The sequence below is a fragment of the Culex quinquefasciatus genome, chromosome 2 (genome assembly GCF_015732765.1).
Source record: "Culex quinquefasciatus strain JHB chromosome 2, VPISU_Cqui_1.0_pri_paternal, whole genome shotgun sequence".
Lineage (NCBI taxonomy): Eukaryota > Metazoa > Arthropoda > Insecta > Diptera > Culicidae > Culex > Culex quinquefasciatus.
In genome coordinates this window covers 169397277-169413401 of record NC_051862.1, presented here as the reverse complement: position 1 = coordinate 169413401, position 16125 = coordinate 169397277, and the positions used below count along the sequence as shown (strand labels likewise).

General features: G+C 42.4%; 1 protein-coding gene and 1 pseudogene across 2 annotated transcripts in view; both read left to right on the top strand.

The window, feature by feature from the left end:
- The window catches only part of LOC6031355 (protein pinocchio), a 48183-nt gene extending 34765 nt beyond the window's left edge, over nt 1-13418 (top strand). The window contains exons 1-3 of one of the 2 annotated variants that reach the window (XM_001842115.2): nt 3165-3560; nt 10814-10880; nt 12111-13418. In XM_001842115.2, the coding sequence (XP_001842167.2) occupies nt 10825-10880; nt 12111-12633 (579 nt within the window). In that variant the 5' untranslated portion in view covers nt 3165-3560; nt 10814-10824 and the 3' untranslated portion in view covers nt 12634-13418. Of the gene's footprint in view, nt 1-3164; nt 3561-10813; nt 10881-12110 lie in introns of those variants that run through there. The other variant, XM_038251605.1, reaches the window with a different exon arrangement.
- On the top strand, nt 3572-9453 carry LOC119766619 (annotated as a pseudogene).
- Nucleotides 13419-16125: the final 2707 nt, after the last annotated feature.

The following is a 16125-nucleotide window of genomic DNA, read 5'->3' as shown; positions in this document are numbered from 1 at the left end:
TATTCAAGAGCAGCAACTATCTGCCAAACACACATGATTTGCACCAGCAGCCCAGCGTTGCCTTAATTCGTATCATCATCCGTTGTTAGCGTGTAAGTCACACTTATCAACGCTTAGTTGAGGAAAAAATGTGTAAGCTTGTCTGTGTGTGCGAATGTTAGTGTGAATGGCGCCATGCTACACGATTCCGAACCTTTTGTGGGGTTTCCATGAAATTGAACTGCACAACTGGTTTCTGATGTTTACATTGGCGGTAGGGATGATCGATTTCTACAATTAAACTTTTTAAACTAACTAATTAATATTACTTTGATATAAGAATGTAACGACCCAATTTTTTAGACTGCAAAATAAAGTTGAAAAAAGTTCTCCTGAGAATATATTAAATCTATTGCTATTTTGAAATATTTGTTTTTTGCCTTCCTCACCTTAAGGCTAGTATGCAGATCGGAAGGAAAGGGGTCAAGAAACAGCTTTACGAACAGCAGAACAAAGGAGAGCGAGCAATTTCTTGGGGCTTTTCTTCACCCTCTCTGACTTGCTTGTGCTGCCGCTGCTGCCCATTTGATTTTTTTCTTGACCGGTTCCTTCCGAAGTGCGTAATCCGCTTTACTGGGGAAAAGCTATAAAATCACTCGAAAAATTAACTTCTTAATTCGACCTCGCAGACCCACCTTCACGTATACCTATCGACTCAGAATCAAATTCTGAACAAATGTCTGTGCGTGTGTATGTCTGTAAGTCCGTGCACCCAAAAAATGCACTCGATTATCTCTGGACTGGCTGAATCGATTTGGACCGTATTGGCCTCATTCGATCCGTCTTGAGGTCCCACAAGACCCTAGTTAACATTATGAAGTTTAAAAAAGTTCATTTGGCTAAAGTTTGGAAGATTTTAAAAAAGGGTGGTTTTTCTAAGAAAATCCGTCATGCTATACATTTTTGGAAAGGTATTTGAAAGCCCTTTCCAATGAGTCTAAAAAATATCAGCACTTAAGTGCTTTTTATACACTTTTTGGAGGCCGGATCTCAAATATTGTGAAGAAAACGTTGTCCGGATCTAGCTTGTTGGATGGGTAATCAATAGACCTTTACAGCGAGCCTAAAAGATTGAAGATCTGACAACCCTATCAAAAGTTATAAGTGTTAATTATACACTTTTTTGAAGCCTTCGTCCGAATCAATCAAGGTGGCATTGGATATTTAATTAATAGATCTTTTTAATGAGTCATGAGTACTGGAGATCTGTCAACCCCAATGATGCCAGATACACAGATTTGTCTGTGTTTCACAGACATTTGAGCTTGTGCCAGACATTTTTTGAGGTGCACAGACTTTTAAAAAACTTCATTAAATTAATATTTTGAAAAAATATCAACCGAAACTTATTTCGTTAGTCTTAAAATGCCTGAAAACACAATTTCTGATAGAATTCCATGGCTATAAATTGATATATTTGAATTTTAGGCAAGTGCACAGACATACACAGACTTTTTCACAGACATTTTAGAAAACCAAGTGGCATCCCTGCAACCCTATCAAATGTTATGAGCATTAGGGTGTAATATGGTTGTATGGAAATAATAAAGTTGTTCAAATTTAGTGAGCACAGCACTTTTTTAGTTCCTTTTGGGGTCCTAAACAACTCCCCAAAGGTTGGGACCGATTGGTTTAGTCCTCACTTTGCGCAAAGCGATTCTATTTTCCATATAAATTTGTATGGAGAAAACCATTTTTTTTGGATTTTGATATTTATCAAATCCACGTTTCATGCTATATAACTTTTCTGAAGAGAGTATGGTGCTAGCTTGTCCCTAAAAAAAAGATACAGCGTGTTCAAAACTCGTCTAAAACGTGTTTTTCGCTCGAAAATTAGGTTTTAGACGAGTTTTGAGGACGCTATATCTTCTTTCAGGAGTAAGTTAGCACCATTCTCTCTTCGGCAAAGTTGTAGAGGACATTCTAGAGCATTCGAATATGAGTCCGGTTTTGATATAGCATGAAACGTGGATTTGATAAATACCAAAATCCAAAAAAATGATTTTCCCCATACAAATTTATATGGAAAATTGGATGGCTTTGCGCAAAGTGAGGACTAAACCAATCGGTCCCAAACTTTGGGGAGTTGTTTAGAACCCCAAAAGGAACTGAAAAAGTGCTGTGCTGGAAAATCGATTGTGATATTACACCCTAATGAGCATGTAAATGTTTAAATGAGTAAACGGAAAAAAATTCTGATTTGAGTGAATTATTTTTATTTTTGAGGTGGAGGGTAACGTTTTTTGTTGGTAAAATAAAACCTCATCAAAAAATTATGCTGTTCCTTTTCACATTATTTTTTTGGTGAGGTTTTATTTTACAAAAAAAAAACAACATTATTTTAAAATAGCAAAAAATTGAGGAGAACATTTTTCTTCTTTAATTTGCAGGACCCATTTCTGACCCAAGCTATAACTCAAAATCGTTTGTTTAATATTACAAAATTAATATGACCTATATTAGGCATATTGTTTTTTTACGTAACTTTTTCAAAACTAAAATCTTGATAACTCGTGGTGATTACAAGAAAACCCCTTATGATAATACAATTTTTTTGTATTTTTCTGCTCTACAACTTTGTAAAATATTGTTACACTTTTTAAAATACCCCGCAAATGAAAGAGTATTTGCAGTTAGAAAAATATTATTCAATAAAAAAAATATATGTCATTAAATATGAGCTGTTCAAATATTTGTAAATTGTTCAAAATAGCTATAATTTTTTTTAAGTTATTAGAAATTTAAACTTGCTACGAACAAAAAAAAATAAATCAATGACAATTGTTCATTGATATCAATTAGTTTAAGATTTAAGGGGGGAATGAAGTTTTTGAAAAGAATAGTAATCAAAATAGTTCTTCAACCACCCCTAGTTCCACGCTTTTGGGGGATGCCACTATTTGTACTATCATACAAGACGCACATACACCCTCCACCTACACACCCACATCCATTCGGCTTGTTTTGGTTTCCCACATACACACCCCGCCGCACCAACATGCCGGTGGCGCGGCGTCACGACGCCCATCCGTCGTCTCCACTATCACCGTCGTGACTGATGCATGTGTGCTCTACGGCGGTCGTCGTCGTGTGTGCAAATTTTATAAATACAACGCTCTCGACCAGTTCGGCTCTCAGTTGTTGCTCGCTACCCGTTACGTTCGGTTTGCAAACCGCTACAAGCGCTTCAGTTCAGACCAAGTCGTTTGATCGTTGTTTATTGTGTGCTGCCTGCTGAAGCTTAAGTTGAAAGTGTAACATCGAGGTGCGATAAACTGTAAAGCTTTGAGTTTAAGGCAGAAAAAAGTGCATTTAAAAGTCACCAGAGGTGAAACCTGGTGAAAGAGTGTGAAGATAAGCGAAAAATTTATAAGACAATCGCCAAAGTGCATCTTGTGGAACATTGCTGAACATTAACATCAGCCAAGTTGAACGTTGAATAGCTGAACAGCTCGAGTCTAGTGTTCGGAGTAAATTACCCGGAAAAGTACCCTCCCGCATCAGGACTCATAACCACTAATGTAAGTGTTGACTGTATTACTGCTGATAGTGTCCGCTCAAAGTACGACAAGGTCGATCTGTTACTGCGACGCAGTAGTTGTCCAAATATCCAGGTCATCGACTGTTTGGCCCCTGCTTTCAATGACAATCTTGCTTGAATCATTTCGAGAAGTTCGGCGACTGCAGGAAACTGGTTGACCTCCCGCGCTCTGTTGATACATCGCGACGCCTCGGAATTCAAAACATTCCACCTGAGCTCGTTGGAGTCAATTACACCAGCGTAACTATTATTAACGCGATCTTGTACAGAGAAAATTTTAATTGCTACCTTCATGAACTGACTCGCGCGCGCGCCAAGTTGGTGTTGTTACAACACGGCGCGCAGGAACGCGTTCTCGCGGTCAGTAGACTGGCGTCGTCCGGCGTCGGAATCCTTGAGGTCAGCTGAGGTGCGGTGGTTAAATGTCCGTGGAGGTCTTCGCCGCAGACGGTTTATGGGTGCAACGCATCTTAAAATTAGAACCAGCTGAGCTGTGAACCGGTTGAAAGTCGTTCTGTGCATCTCTGCGCTGAACGGTTGCCAAATAGGTCATGCATCGACCGGATTTTTGGACATAGACTGTGACTAAGACAAGATACGACGTCAGGCCAAATCAGTCTGACTCTTCAAAACTACAAAGAATGAAATTTTAAAAACCTCAATATTTTAACCTTAATTTTAACATTTCAATATTAAACATCGTCTTGGTTTGGGCAGAGACTAGGATTAAGAAATAAAATGAACCACCCCTCTATTGGTCAAGTTGGTCAGTGTTGCCAACAAAAAAAAACAACCGACCGTAAGTTTGAGTCCAAATGTGATCTTCTGACTCGTAAAAGTGACTGAAATGCGCAATTTGTCAAAAAGTCCTTGGATCATGTGACTGTTCCAAGATATTCTATTGCAGTCTGAGAACAAAAGAATTCTTCATGTATGTTTACTTAAGTCAGCTCACTTTGATACAACGGAGCTCTCTAAGGTTCTTGTTTTAGATCAAGAGGTTGTAAATACCTCTATTGATGCTCAAAAACATCCTAATGAAACTTAAAAAAATCCTCAGATCGTAACAGAACTTCAAAACATTTGTTCTTCCGTCATTATCTCTCAAACCGGCTTCGCTGGAAACACCTCCAGGTCCGTAACCCAATCCTTCAAAACAAAAACATGGGCCTTTCCCAGTCCCCTTCACCTATTTCCCTACCCCGAAGAAACCTTGCGCGAAACCGTTCATCCGCCGCGCGGGAAATGCAAATCATCTCCTTCTTCAGCTGCCGCCTCGCCGCTCATCTCCGGCGCATGGTCACGCTGACGCACGCAAAATCCGTTGTCAACAACGGTTGTCCGCGCAGACAGTCATGTGACTTTGACGCGCTTCGCGTCCCAAATCGACAACGCGGGGGTTTCCCGACGCACTTCTGCGCAGTGCGTTGGAATTTGGTTTGCACACATTGTAAGGACGATCGGCGCTTAGCGCCGGCCAAGTTATTGATACCGACGCGAACCGGTTCGGACTTCATTGAACAAACGAATCCTGGTCCAAGTCGGAACGAATCGGTGTCTCCATCAGGAGGTACCGTCGAGGGTCCAGATATCGGGTTTTGAAAGAAACGACGTTCAAGATGTTCGAAAATTGAGTGGTTTGAACAACAGTAGGCCCAGCTACCCTATACCCATGGTAACGATCAAGACACATCGATCAATTAATGGTCTGCTAATTGAGTTTGCAGCAGTTGACACTGGCCTAAACCGGTCAAGTGCTGGCACTAACTAACTTAAACCATGTCCTGGCCAGAATAGCTGTTGTTCTTCTTCGTTATTGCTTTATGTAACACTTTAGAACAGTTCCCCAGCGCGGTCTTCGTTGTTGTTTCTGCTACCGTCGCGTACTAATTGGAATCAATTGGCAAATTGATGCGAGCCTTTTGGTCATCAGACGGGCCTCTTCATGGGGACCAAATTTCGCTGAATGGGTTCTTAATGGGGCTTTATGTCGTGATTCGCGGAATGTTTTGCAATTGAAAGTGTTGGTGACAATGCATAAAATATTCTGAATGACTCAATTGGATCTGCCGGATCTACAGATATGAGGTTCTGGGTAGTTCTACAGCGTAATCAGCTCTACAGCACTGTAGGGAGAGCTTAAATTGTTGCAAATTTGTTTAGTACAGCTAAATCTGGACTCAACCGGCTAATATCTCAATTTGCTGTAGCACACATTATGACACAGTGCAAACCTTTGCGAAATCTCAAACCCAAACAAAGCCGCCTCGCGCGCTCAACTGATCCAAATTGGTGTCCATCAGCATCAATCTCGGCGGCGGCGGCAGCTCGAGACTTTTAAGGGGTGTCGACAGGTTTCCCAACGATGATGGATAGAGAAAGCGATGTGCAGACCGTAACCGCGCAGCTGGAGGAAGTCAAGAGGTGTGCATTACGTAATCGTGACCGTTCGCAGAAGTTGAGCACAAAGGCGTGCAAAAACATTGCTAAATTTACCCGTAAACGGGGACGACACCGATATCAACGGTTTGCTATTAGAGCTGCACAACCTGACCATCCCCTCAAAATATTGGGTCGTTAGAGAAAGCCCGACCGTGAGTCGTGACTTGGCGAATTTTGGCATTTCCAACGGTATAATTAGCCCGCCATTAGTGCGGTACGAATTTCCTTTGAATCACCCCAACTGGTCAACTGGTTCGGCAACCCTGCGAGCTGTCAAAACTACACGGAAAGTGAAAATAAGCTATGTTGTGCCTGAGGTTCAGATATTGATTCAACAATCTGTCTATCGGATGAATGAGATAATACAATGTCGATAAACGAGTTAGGTTCGTTTGCACGTAAATAAAAGCACGACATGCAACCTGCGATTTATCGCAGATTCGCGAATTGACATTGACGTGACCGTCGCCACCGGCGGAGTAGTTAACCAATTCCGTCTATCGACCAAACGCGGCTTCTTCCCGGATAAACCGTTACTGCCGGGCGAGCAAGGTCATCCGAGGACACTTCCAAAACCAAACAATATAACCCAAATGTGTCAAGGAGAGTGCCGTGTGGTTTCGTCGAACGCCCACTTGGTTAAAATTCGAATCGAAAACGGAAATAGATTTTCTTTGTCCGTGGTGCGGTTCAATGGCACGAGTGCCGCGGCGCTAGGTCGGCCAATTAATGACCTATAAAATACTACCGAAAGTCGTAAACATGGCCCATTAGTCGACATTGATAATCCATCGCCGCTGAAATGTAGGCTAGGGCTAGCGCCGCCATACGGCCGCTTCGTGAAGCGCATTGACAGGCGACCTTCACTCCCAGTCCCGCGTGATGCTCTCGATTTCATGATGCCGCGGCCAACAACCCAATCAACGCTGCGGAGGAGAAGGAGGTGGCGCTTCGGTCATTAGCCGTCTAGTGAAAACGAAACGGCAATTCAATTAATTGTTCAATTAACTTGGCTCGCGCAAAGCGCGAAATTATCGCGCGCGCACGCAAATAAACAAATTGAGATATGCAAGATTTCTCCACCAGGCGGCGCGCGCGCTAGAATTAATTTGCTTGGGAAACAATTGACCGCGGCAATGCTTTAATTAAGTCCACTTTCTGGACGTCGACGACGGCGCTTTGCGTCACATGGATGTGAGAATTCCATTAACCTGGGTTGCCGCTTGAACCGGAAACCTTAGGCCGGAGCTGGGAATTCGATGGAACTGGAACAGTTCGTGGGATCACCGGCCGGTCATGGGAAAATGTTGGATTTTTTTAGAATTTTAATTAATTGCGAGCAACAAAGTAGTTTGCTTGCGTCAAATTGTTCGCAATTGAATTAATTAAATATGAAAATTCTAATTTGTTTAAACGGTTTTACGGTATTGCTTGTTCTATTTTGAAAAGTTGTCCAGCAGTCCTTCGCGCAACTATTGCAGCAATCAACGACATCTCTTGATGATACCCATTCAGCTGGACGAGCTTGGAACGTTTCATTCGGATTTATGACCGGTGATTCAATTGTGCAGTTGAGATTTATCGTACATTTTACGGAGAGCAAATTGCCGCGCAGTCCAAACTGAAAATTACCACCAGCTCCCCGATTCCTCGTGCAAAATTGCTCAGGAAATCGTGTCACGCGCTTGTAGTCTTTGTAAAGACATAAAACTACCCCGTATGAAATCAGCTTAATCTGCATGACGGCGTCGAATTGAATCGAGTTGGTCGACATTCACAACTGTCAAATTTTCAACGGGGTCACCATAGATAAGCTTTGTAGATCAAACACCTGTTTAAAATCCACAGTGAAACCGCATCATTCCAGTACTACGACAAGTGGCGTGATAGCATTCTCATCCAAGTTGCTCCCTGGAATGAGAATGCTTTGTTCCATTCAGATTAAGCCGAACGTTTACACGACTCTTGATGGCACATTACCGCGCTGTTTGTATTTACCTCAACAGCATGTTCAACGATTAGCCTAATGGCAACAACTTCCATTCCCTGCTCGTGCACGCGGTTATTCCGTGAGCCACGCAGTGCCCTCTCTCTCTATCGACTCTCTGTCTGAATCAGCTGATTTTTACTCGCAAAACTAGAGCACGCCATCCGAAGATCTACGGCCGCGTCTATCCTCCAAGATTGGAGGCCACGGACATGATGCAATTGCATGATGAAACAAATGGGTTCAGCGAAGAAGAGCGGGACTCCGATAAGCTTCGAACAGGCGTCGGACAGCTGATTGGGGAGCCACCGTCCAACTGCGTGCCCATTATCAGGAACACACCCACCGCCAGAGTGATTGCTCCGGGTCGCTTTCCAGTTTAATTAGCTTTCTTTAGCTGTGTACCACAAATGGAAAGAACGCGAGTCATTCCAGAAACCAGTTCCACGCCCTAAGGGCAAATCACTTCTGATACTGAGGTGTGTATGGAGTGTGTATGTAGTCAGTATCATACTCGATATCGTGCGTATGGTATGGACCTCAGTATTAATCATTATTAAGAAGATTCATTTCAGTGTGGAAAGTTTTGACATTTCTCAACGTCAAACTCTGATGCTGTTTTTTATTGTTAGGTTCAGTTTGCTTTGCTGGTTGCTGGAGCGTATTCGGGACACGGCTGGCCAGAAGGGAACCGGCAAGTGGACGGCGATCGCTGCTCTGCACCACGGAGTTCCGGTCACAGTGATCGGCGAGGCCGTATTCTCGCGTTGCCTGTCCCTCTAAAGGAGAAACGTACCAAGGCTAGCAAGCAACTCGCCGGCCCGCCCCCAAGCTTAACGTTGCCGACCGTAAGGCGTTCCTCACGCACATCCGCAACGCCCTGACCTGTGCCAACATCGTCTCGTACGCCCAGGGCTTCATGCTGCTGCGCAAGGCCGCCAACGAGTACAAGTGGAACCTGAACTTCGATGGAATCGCGTTGATGTGGCATGGAGGTTGCACCATCCGCAGTGTCTTCCTCGGAAAAAATCGGAACGCGTTCGTGCGCAATCCGGCGATGTCGCATCTGCTGCTGGACAACTTCTTCAAGAACGACATCGTGGAGAACCAGCAGTCGTGGCGTGAGGTCGTTAGCCGGGCGTCCCAGTGTCTTCTTCGATGGCTATCGCTCGGAGCGACTGTCCGCGGGACTACCTTGGGGCGCACACGTACGAGCTGCTTGCCAAAGAGGTCAAGTTTGTGCACACCAACTGGACCGGCAAGGGCTTCAACGTTTCCGCTGGTACTGTGTGACGAGCACGATGCCGCTGGTTAATTCCTCTACATTCCATTAAACAGAGCACACCGTCTCCATCAGTCGTTATTTCTTGTAACCCATTCGGCTAGATTTCGAAATTGTTTTCTTCTTTTTTGTAATCAAAGTGGATGTTTAGGATTTTGTCTACATTTTGTCAAGTACCTACTGATTAAATTCCTGAATATTATTTTGGCTGGGGAACGGCAATGCTATCGGCTAGTTGCAAAATGCTGTTGCACAGTTCGTCGAAGCATCCAAATACGCAGAACTGTAGCCAGATTCTTGACCTGAAAGACGGTTCATTTGAGTTGGTTCCCAAGACGGAGTTCTGAACGCCCTGATACGAAGGAAAAACGAAGGTAGAATCCTCCTTTATCATGGTCGAGACGGTGATCGATGCGCAGGAAATTTTCCCGGATCTTTGCACTTGGATTAGGATTCCTTCCATTTATCCGTTTGAATCATTAAAAATATAATCATTTGGCCGATAGAAGTCAAATAATCACTGCTCGGTTGCGTCCCGAAATGCGGATGAACTGCCAACAGAATTAGCAACAAATCCTTTTTAAAAATCTTTAATTTTTCATATTGCCGGATTAACTTGTCTTGTGTCTAGCCTTGTTTACTATTTTGATCGATTTTGACAACTACACTGATATAAATCGTGTCCAAAAGTTGCGCATAATATGCCAGTATTAGGCCAGTATTATGCGCGTATGGTACGCGCGCCATACGCGGTATGTGGTATCTTCGAAGTGCTTAACCCTTAGTCCACGCCCCTGTTCGCGACAATCTTGTTTATGAATCATGCACCTTGATCATGTAAATTCTCGACCCTGGCTCTGACCAGTTTAGCGCGTTGATCCCCGCGAGCTGTCCACGTGATACTGAGTAAACTGCCTAAATCCGGACTCATCTGTCTGCATCTGCTCATCCCGGACGGTAATTCCCCGCACTCTGGAAAATTACGTTCAATTTACATGATAATCTCCCGAGAGGCGCGCGTGTCTTCTAGAAGGCGGCCTTGCATCACCCTGTAACAACCATTCGGGGACTGGATGTACCGTGAACATTCTTGATAACGCATGTTCAAGAATCTCGCGAGTCATGCGAGTCGCAAATATGTCGACTCATTATGGTGGCGCCGCCTGGCGGCACCGACGACGGAGAAAGGTTTCTGCGACGCGCAGATTATCAAAGTAAGCCGTGTTCCTCTTTCACACGGATCAAGGTTGGCGACGACGCAGCTGCATTCTTGTTGTCTCCGACATTTGTCGGTTCCGCCTGAGCGGCGTCTGACTAGTGTCAAGTCAAGCGTGACCGCTCCGTCGAATTCCGGTCGTTTTATGACTACCTTGGGTGCCATGTTGTCGATTGGTTGTCTCGCAATAGGAAATGAAATCATTGCATTAGTCATGGAAAGACCTTTTGATATCTCTTGCGCTTGCAATTTCCGTGGAATGTCGGTGTTAATTTTCTCTGTGGTTTCTCTCCCTCTCTCTTTCAGTGCCATCCACAATGTCGGTCGCCAGCGTACAGGCTCCCCATCTGGCCGAACTGTGTAGTTCGCTAAGGTAAGTGTCGCAACCGTCAGGGGTGGGATCGACATAACGATATCGGACTTGAGTCGTCCAAAGCCATCAAACTGTCCCTTTCAATTAGTGCGCGCGCGCGGTTACGACCTGAAACGAACGTGCAGAAAACCGTCCGGAAATGGCAAATTCCGGCCAATTAGAGAAAATCGAAGCGCCCCCAGAGTCGACATTCATTTTTAACGGGGTTGGAATGCGCGGAAGAAAGTGAAACACTCTTTTTGAAATTTTTCGATCTCGAGCGGCTAATTGGCCATGAATTGGCAAATAATTGCAAGCCGTGAGTGGAGTGGCCACGGTAATGTGGCAATGGAAAATTGTTTACCTAAAATTTACACAAAATTTATACAAAACGAGAGTGAGTCAGTTTATAGTTCAACGTGTGAATCATGTATTTTCTAGGATTCACTTTTTTATCGGGGTACGCCATGTGATTATTTCTGACAGTTCTTGGGTTAAACTCTAGGTTACAATTACCAGGATAATTTGCTCTTATAACCAATATTTTTCTGAGATTGACGAGGTTGAGGTTCTCAGATAACCTCAACGTAATGCGACTCTTTTGCAACTAATTCCGTTACATCACCACTCGTAAATGGCAACTTATCCAATCATTTGTCTTCGTAAACTAAGATTACGAGAGTTGCATAACCCTAGACAGTTCAACTCGTGTCAGCTAGTATTCTCCCTTTTTTATCTTCTCGACGACGCCAACGGCCGCACAATCCGATAATGTTAGAACCTCCACTCAAAGCGCTGAACCTGACATTGACGACTCCTTTCCGACGATTAGTGTGCGACACACATACGGCAATTATATACACTCACACATGTGACTGTGTCCCGAAATGGACGCCGTATGAGACAATAGTTAAACATTACAGAGTAGCTTAAACTAGTGCTTAGGGTAGATCCTAGTCGCTTCTTTCGGGCCCTATCTTGTTCATCGGTTAGAACCACCCTAGTTATCTCTACTCGCGCGCGCGTGTTTTATTGTCCAGCCGTTCTGCCTAGTACACGCCTCACCTGGCTAGTTCCCACTAAAAAAGTACACGCCGCGTGATAAAAATAGCACGTTCAGTCGTGAACAACGTGGTTCCGTCAGCGTTTATTTATATCCGGTTTATCTCGAAAAAGGGTTGGGTCACGGTCACCACCTTGAACTCCCAAAGCAGACCAACTAACCTCCGTTTCTTTTCCCTTCCCTTACAGCCGCACCAGCCTCAGTCTGTCTTCGTCCCTGTCGGACCTCGTAGGCAGCCCCTCGCTGGCCAGCTCGGCTATGACCGCCGCAGCCGCCCTCGAGGTCAGCTCCGAGGCCGTCCTCACCATCGAAGATCTGCGCGCCCAGCTGGGTTCGTGCTTTACGTGCGGAGTCTCCTGGACCCACGACCAGGTCTCGCTGGACTGCTCCGAGTGCGGTGGCTACAGCCTGGAGCGACCGTGCATGCTGTGCGACGGAATGTGCGGCCAGCCGTGGAAGCGTGACTTCACCATGAGCCATGCCTGTGGCAAGTCGCGCTGGCAGGGCGTGTGCGCCGCCAAATTTCCCGCCCAGATGATCAGCCAGCTGCAGTCGTCGGCGCCGCTCAGCAGTTGTGCCAGCTTCGGCAGCCATCACCAGCTGATGCAGTCGGCGGCCATGTCCACCTACCACGGAACCGCGAACCAGCAGTTTCTGCAGCAGGAGCTGTGCGCCCGGCTGGAAAAGCTCACCACGAAGGCCCACAACTGAACTCTTCAACACTGGACACGTCTGAACAACTGCGTTGTTAGCCCTAAGCAAAACTTCTTACGTTAATTGTATCAACCATGCGTTAGATTTCCAGAGCAGTAAACACATTTAGTTTGACCCATTTCAAGTATGAGTTCCTATCCAGACAGCCAACACGAGCACACATGCGAGAGAGAGAGAAAAAGAAAACTATTCTTATGTTGCATTTTAAAAACTTTATACAGAAATCCAAAAAAAAGAACACAAGAGTGCGACATCACGATAAACCTTATCAACCAGTAGATCTGACAGAGCGACAGCAAAGGTTCGTTCGTGACGATCCGGGCACAAGGAATTGACGTATACAAATATTTATACACCTCGTGTAATCGTGAAGAGAAGAGCCTTTATATTTATTATTCCCCGATAGGGAGAGACAGAGAGAGAGCAGCTCAAAGGTTGGCGAGTACATTTTGATCAAAAGTTTAGCGTTTTTGAACCAGTATAGGATTTAGCGTAGTAACGTGATAGTTTAACGGAAAGATTTTTTGAAAATGGCGGAGAAGGACTCCATGCATGCACGTTGCTGGGGGTGTCTTTCTGTGAAAGGCACTTACTGCAGCGGTTTAGCTGTTAATTTTTTTTTTGTATCGACTGTGTAAAAAAGAAAATAAGAAACAGAATTTCGGATTAAGCCTTAAGACTTTGTTTGTATTATGTTTAATATTTGTGGTCTAAAGTTTCTTTTTCCTAAGTACGTATGATATAATTATGTATATTTTCTTTATAACAATAATAAATAAAATTCAAAAGCAACATGTTTAATTACCTCTCGAAAAACATATCGAAACAATCGTTTACTAATCGCTGCTGCACAAAACGAAATTTAAACTTCTAAAAACTGTACATAATCGAATATCATTTGTTTTTGATGATTCTAAATTTGATCTGGAAGAATCTTAAAAAAGATCTCCAAATAGGTATGTAGTTCCAAAATTAAGATATCTACCCTAAGTTCCAGAATAAAAATCATTTCAATACACTGCCGCTCTAATCGGGTCCGTCCCATATGTTAAAACAGCAAGCCGAGAAAAACGCATGTCAAATTTGTCCCGCCCATAAGGTTTCATGTTAGAATTTCAAGAAAAATGGATTTTCTCCAGTTTTCTAGAACAAAGTACTAAATTTTATCGGTTTTTCTGATAGTTTACATGAAACCAAACTGCATCATTACCTCAAAATTGACGAAATTACATATGGGACGGACTAGCTTCGAGCGGCACGGTGTATTTTTTCGAGACCTCAATGATAAAAAAAAATCGGTACCGTAAAATGGGGTCAATCGGGACACATGGGGCGAATCGGGACAGCAGTTTTAACCATGTTGGAGCACAATATTTTGATTTTTCTGGTTGGTTTCGGTTAGAACAGGCTCAGGTCAACACAATGTGTACATCCATTTCCAAATTTAAAAGCTTTAAGTGCTCTAAAAACTGCTGTCCCTATTCAGACTGCAGTCCCGATTCACCCCAGATTACGGTATGTCTGATATTTGGCACCGTGAAAGAAGGGCTCTTTCCCGACATTTTGCGGTATATACCGAAATATTTCGTCGGGGGGTCTAGTGCAACTTTTTTTTTTGAAGATTATTTTTCGATTTTACTGGATATTTGTTTAAAAAAGTCACAGGAAATTGGTGCATTCATGTTGATATCACTCAAACTTCTTATGAATATGCCTTGGGGACTCTATCCAAATATATTTGACCAATATTTGACCTCCAATAAAAAAAAATCGAACCAAATTTACCAGATTTCTAGCTTTCTTTGAAATAACCCCAAAATCCAAGCTGGAAACCCCGATACGACCGAAAGTAAATCTTTTCTTTGTACAATTTGTCATGAAATAACAGCAACACATTGCCCGGATACAAATTTGAGCATTAAACAATGCAAAACATAGATTATTTATTTAATAAGCTGTTTATTACCCAATAGGTTCCGAAAATTATTTTTTCAATCCTCGGCCACATAACACCATTACATTTTTAAACATTTTAGAATCAATCACATTGTAGAAAACAGTTTTCTGAACAAGTTCCATAAAAAAGTATCACTTTTGGTTCAATATAAGCAGAGATATGCCCAATTTCCTGAAATAAATAGTGCCTTTCTCCAAAATTTCATAATTTAATTACCTTTCACATGATGGGCACTGCCTACTAAGATATTTTTTATGATGATAATATGTTATTAAAACGTAAAAATTATAACAAGTTTTGACGAAATTAATGAAATAATTATATAGCATTCATTACAAATCTCAGTAGGCAAAGCCCATCGTGTGAATGGTAATTAAATTAAGAAATTTTGGAGAAAGGCACTATTTATTTCAGGAAATTGGGCATATCTCTGCTTATATTGAACCAAAAGTGATACTTTTTTATGGAACTTGTTCAGAAAACTGTTTTCTACAATGTGATTGATTCTAAAATGTTTAAAAATGTAATGGTGTTATGTGGCCGAGCATTGAAATAATAATTTTTGGAACCTATTGGGTAATAAACAGCTTATTAAATAAAAAATCTATGTTTTGCATTGTTTAATGCTCAAATTTGTATCCGGGCAATGTGTTGCTGTTATTTCATGACAAATTGTACAAAGAAAAGATTTACTTTCGGTCGTATCGGGGTTTCCAGCTTGGATTTTGGGGTTATTTTAAAGAAAGCTAGAAATCTGGTAAATTTGGTTCGATTTTTTTTATTGGAGGTCAAATATAGTTGGTTAGAATCCCCAAGGCATATTCATAAGAAGTTTGAATGATATCAACATGAATGCACCGATTTTCTGTGACTTTTTTGAACAAATATCCCATAAAATCGAAAAAAAAATCTTCAAAAAAAAAGTTGCACTAGACTCCCCGACGAAATATTTCGGTATATACCGCAAAATGTCGGGAAAGAGCCCTTCTTTCACGGTGCCAAATATCAGACATACCGATTTTTTTTATCATTGAGGTCTCGAAAAAATACACCGTGGCGGCAGTACATTTTATCCTCGATAATTTAAAAAAAAATGCAAATTTTATATCAACCAAGGAAGTTGTTGTCTTCTTATTCCTAAATTGTCAAACTTACGGACCCAATCCTGCAAGAATCTGATTGTAAAAATAGTCAAACTTTGTTGTAAATAACTACGAAGACAGTAATTTAGGGGATGAATAAAAAAATATATCGATAGTTCCCGTAGTTTTGAAGATACTAAAATTTCTGTAACAGAATTCTGGGTGCAAAAGCTATGGTTGATGTGTACCGTTAATGCTAGAAAAATGATTTCAAAAAAACATTTGAGAGTAAAAAAATACAAAATAAAAAAGCCATAGATAAATTGTTGGAGGGTTTTTTTCCCTTAGTAACTTGGGATAAATGTATCCATTGTCGATCTACCTTGTTGGAGATTATCCTTGAGATCCTTCCCGATCATAAATAAAAAAAAAGATCCGGAATCGGTTTGA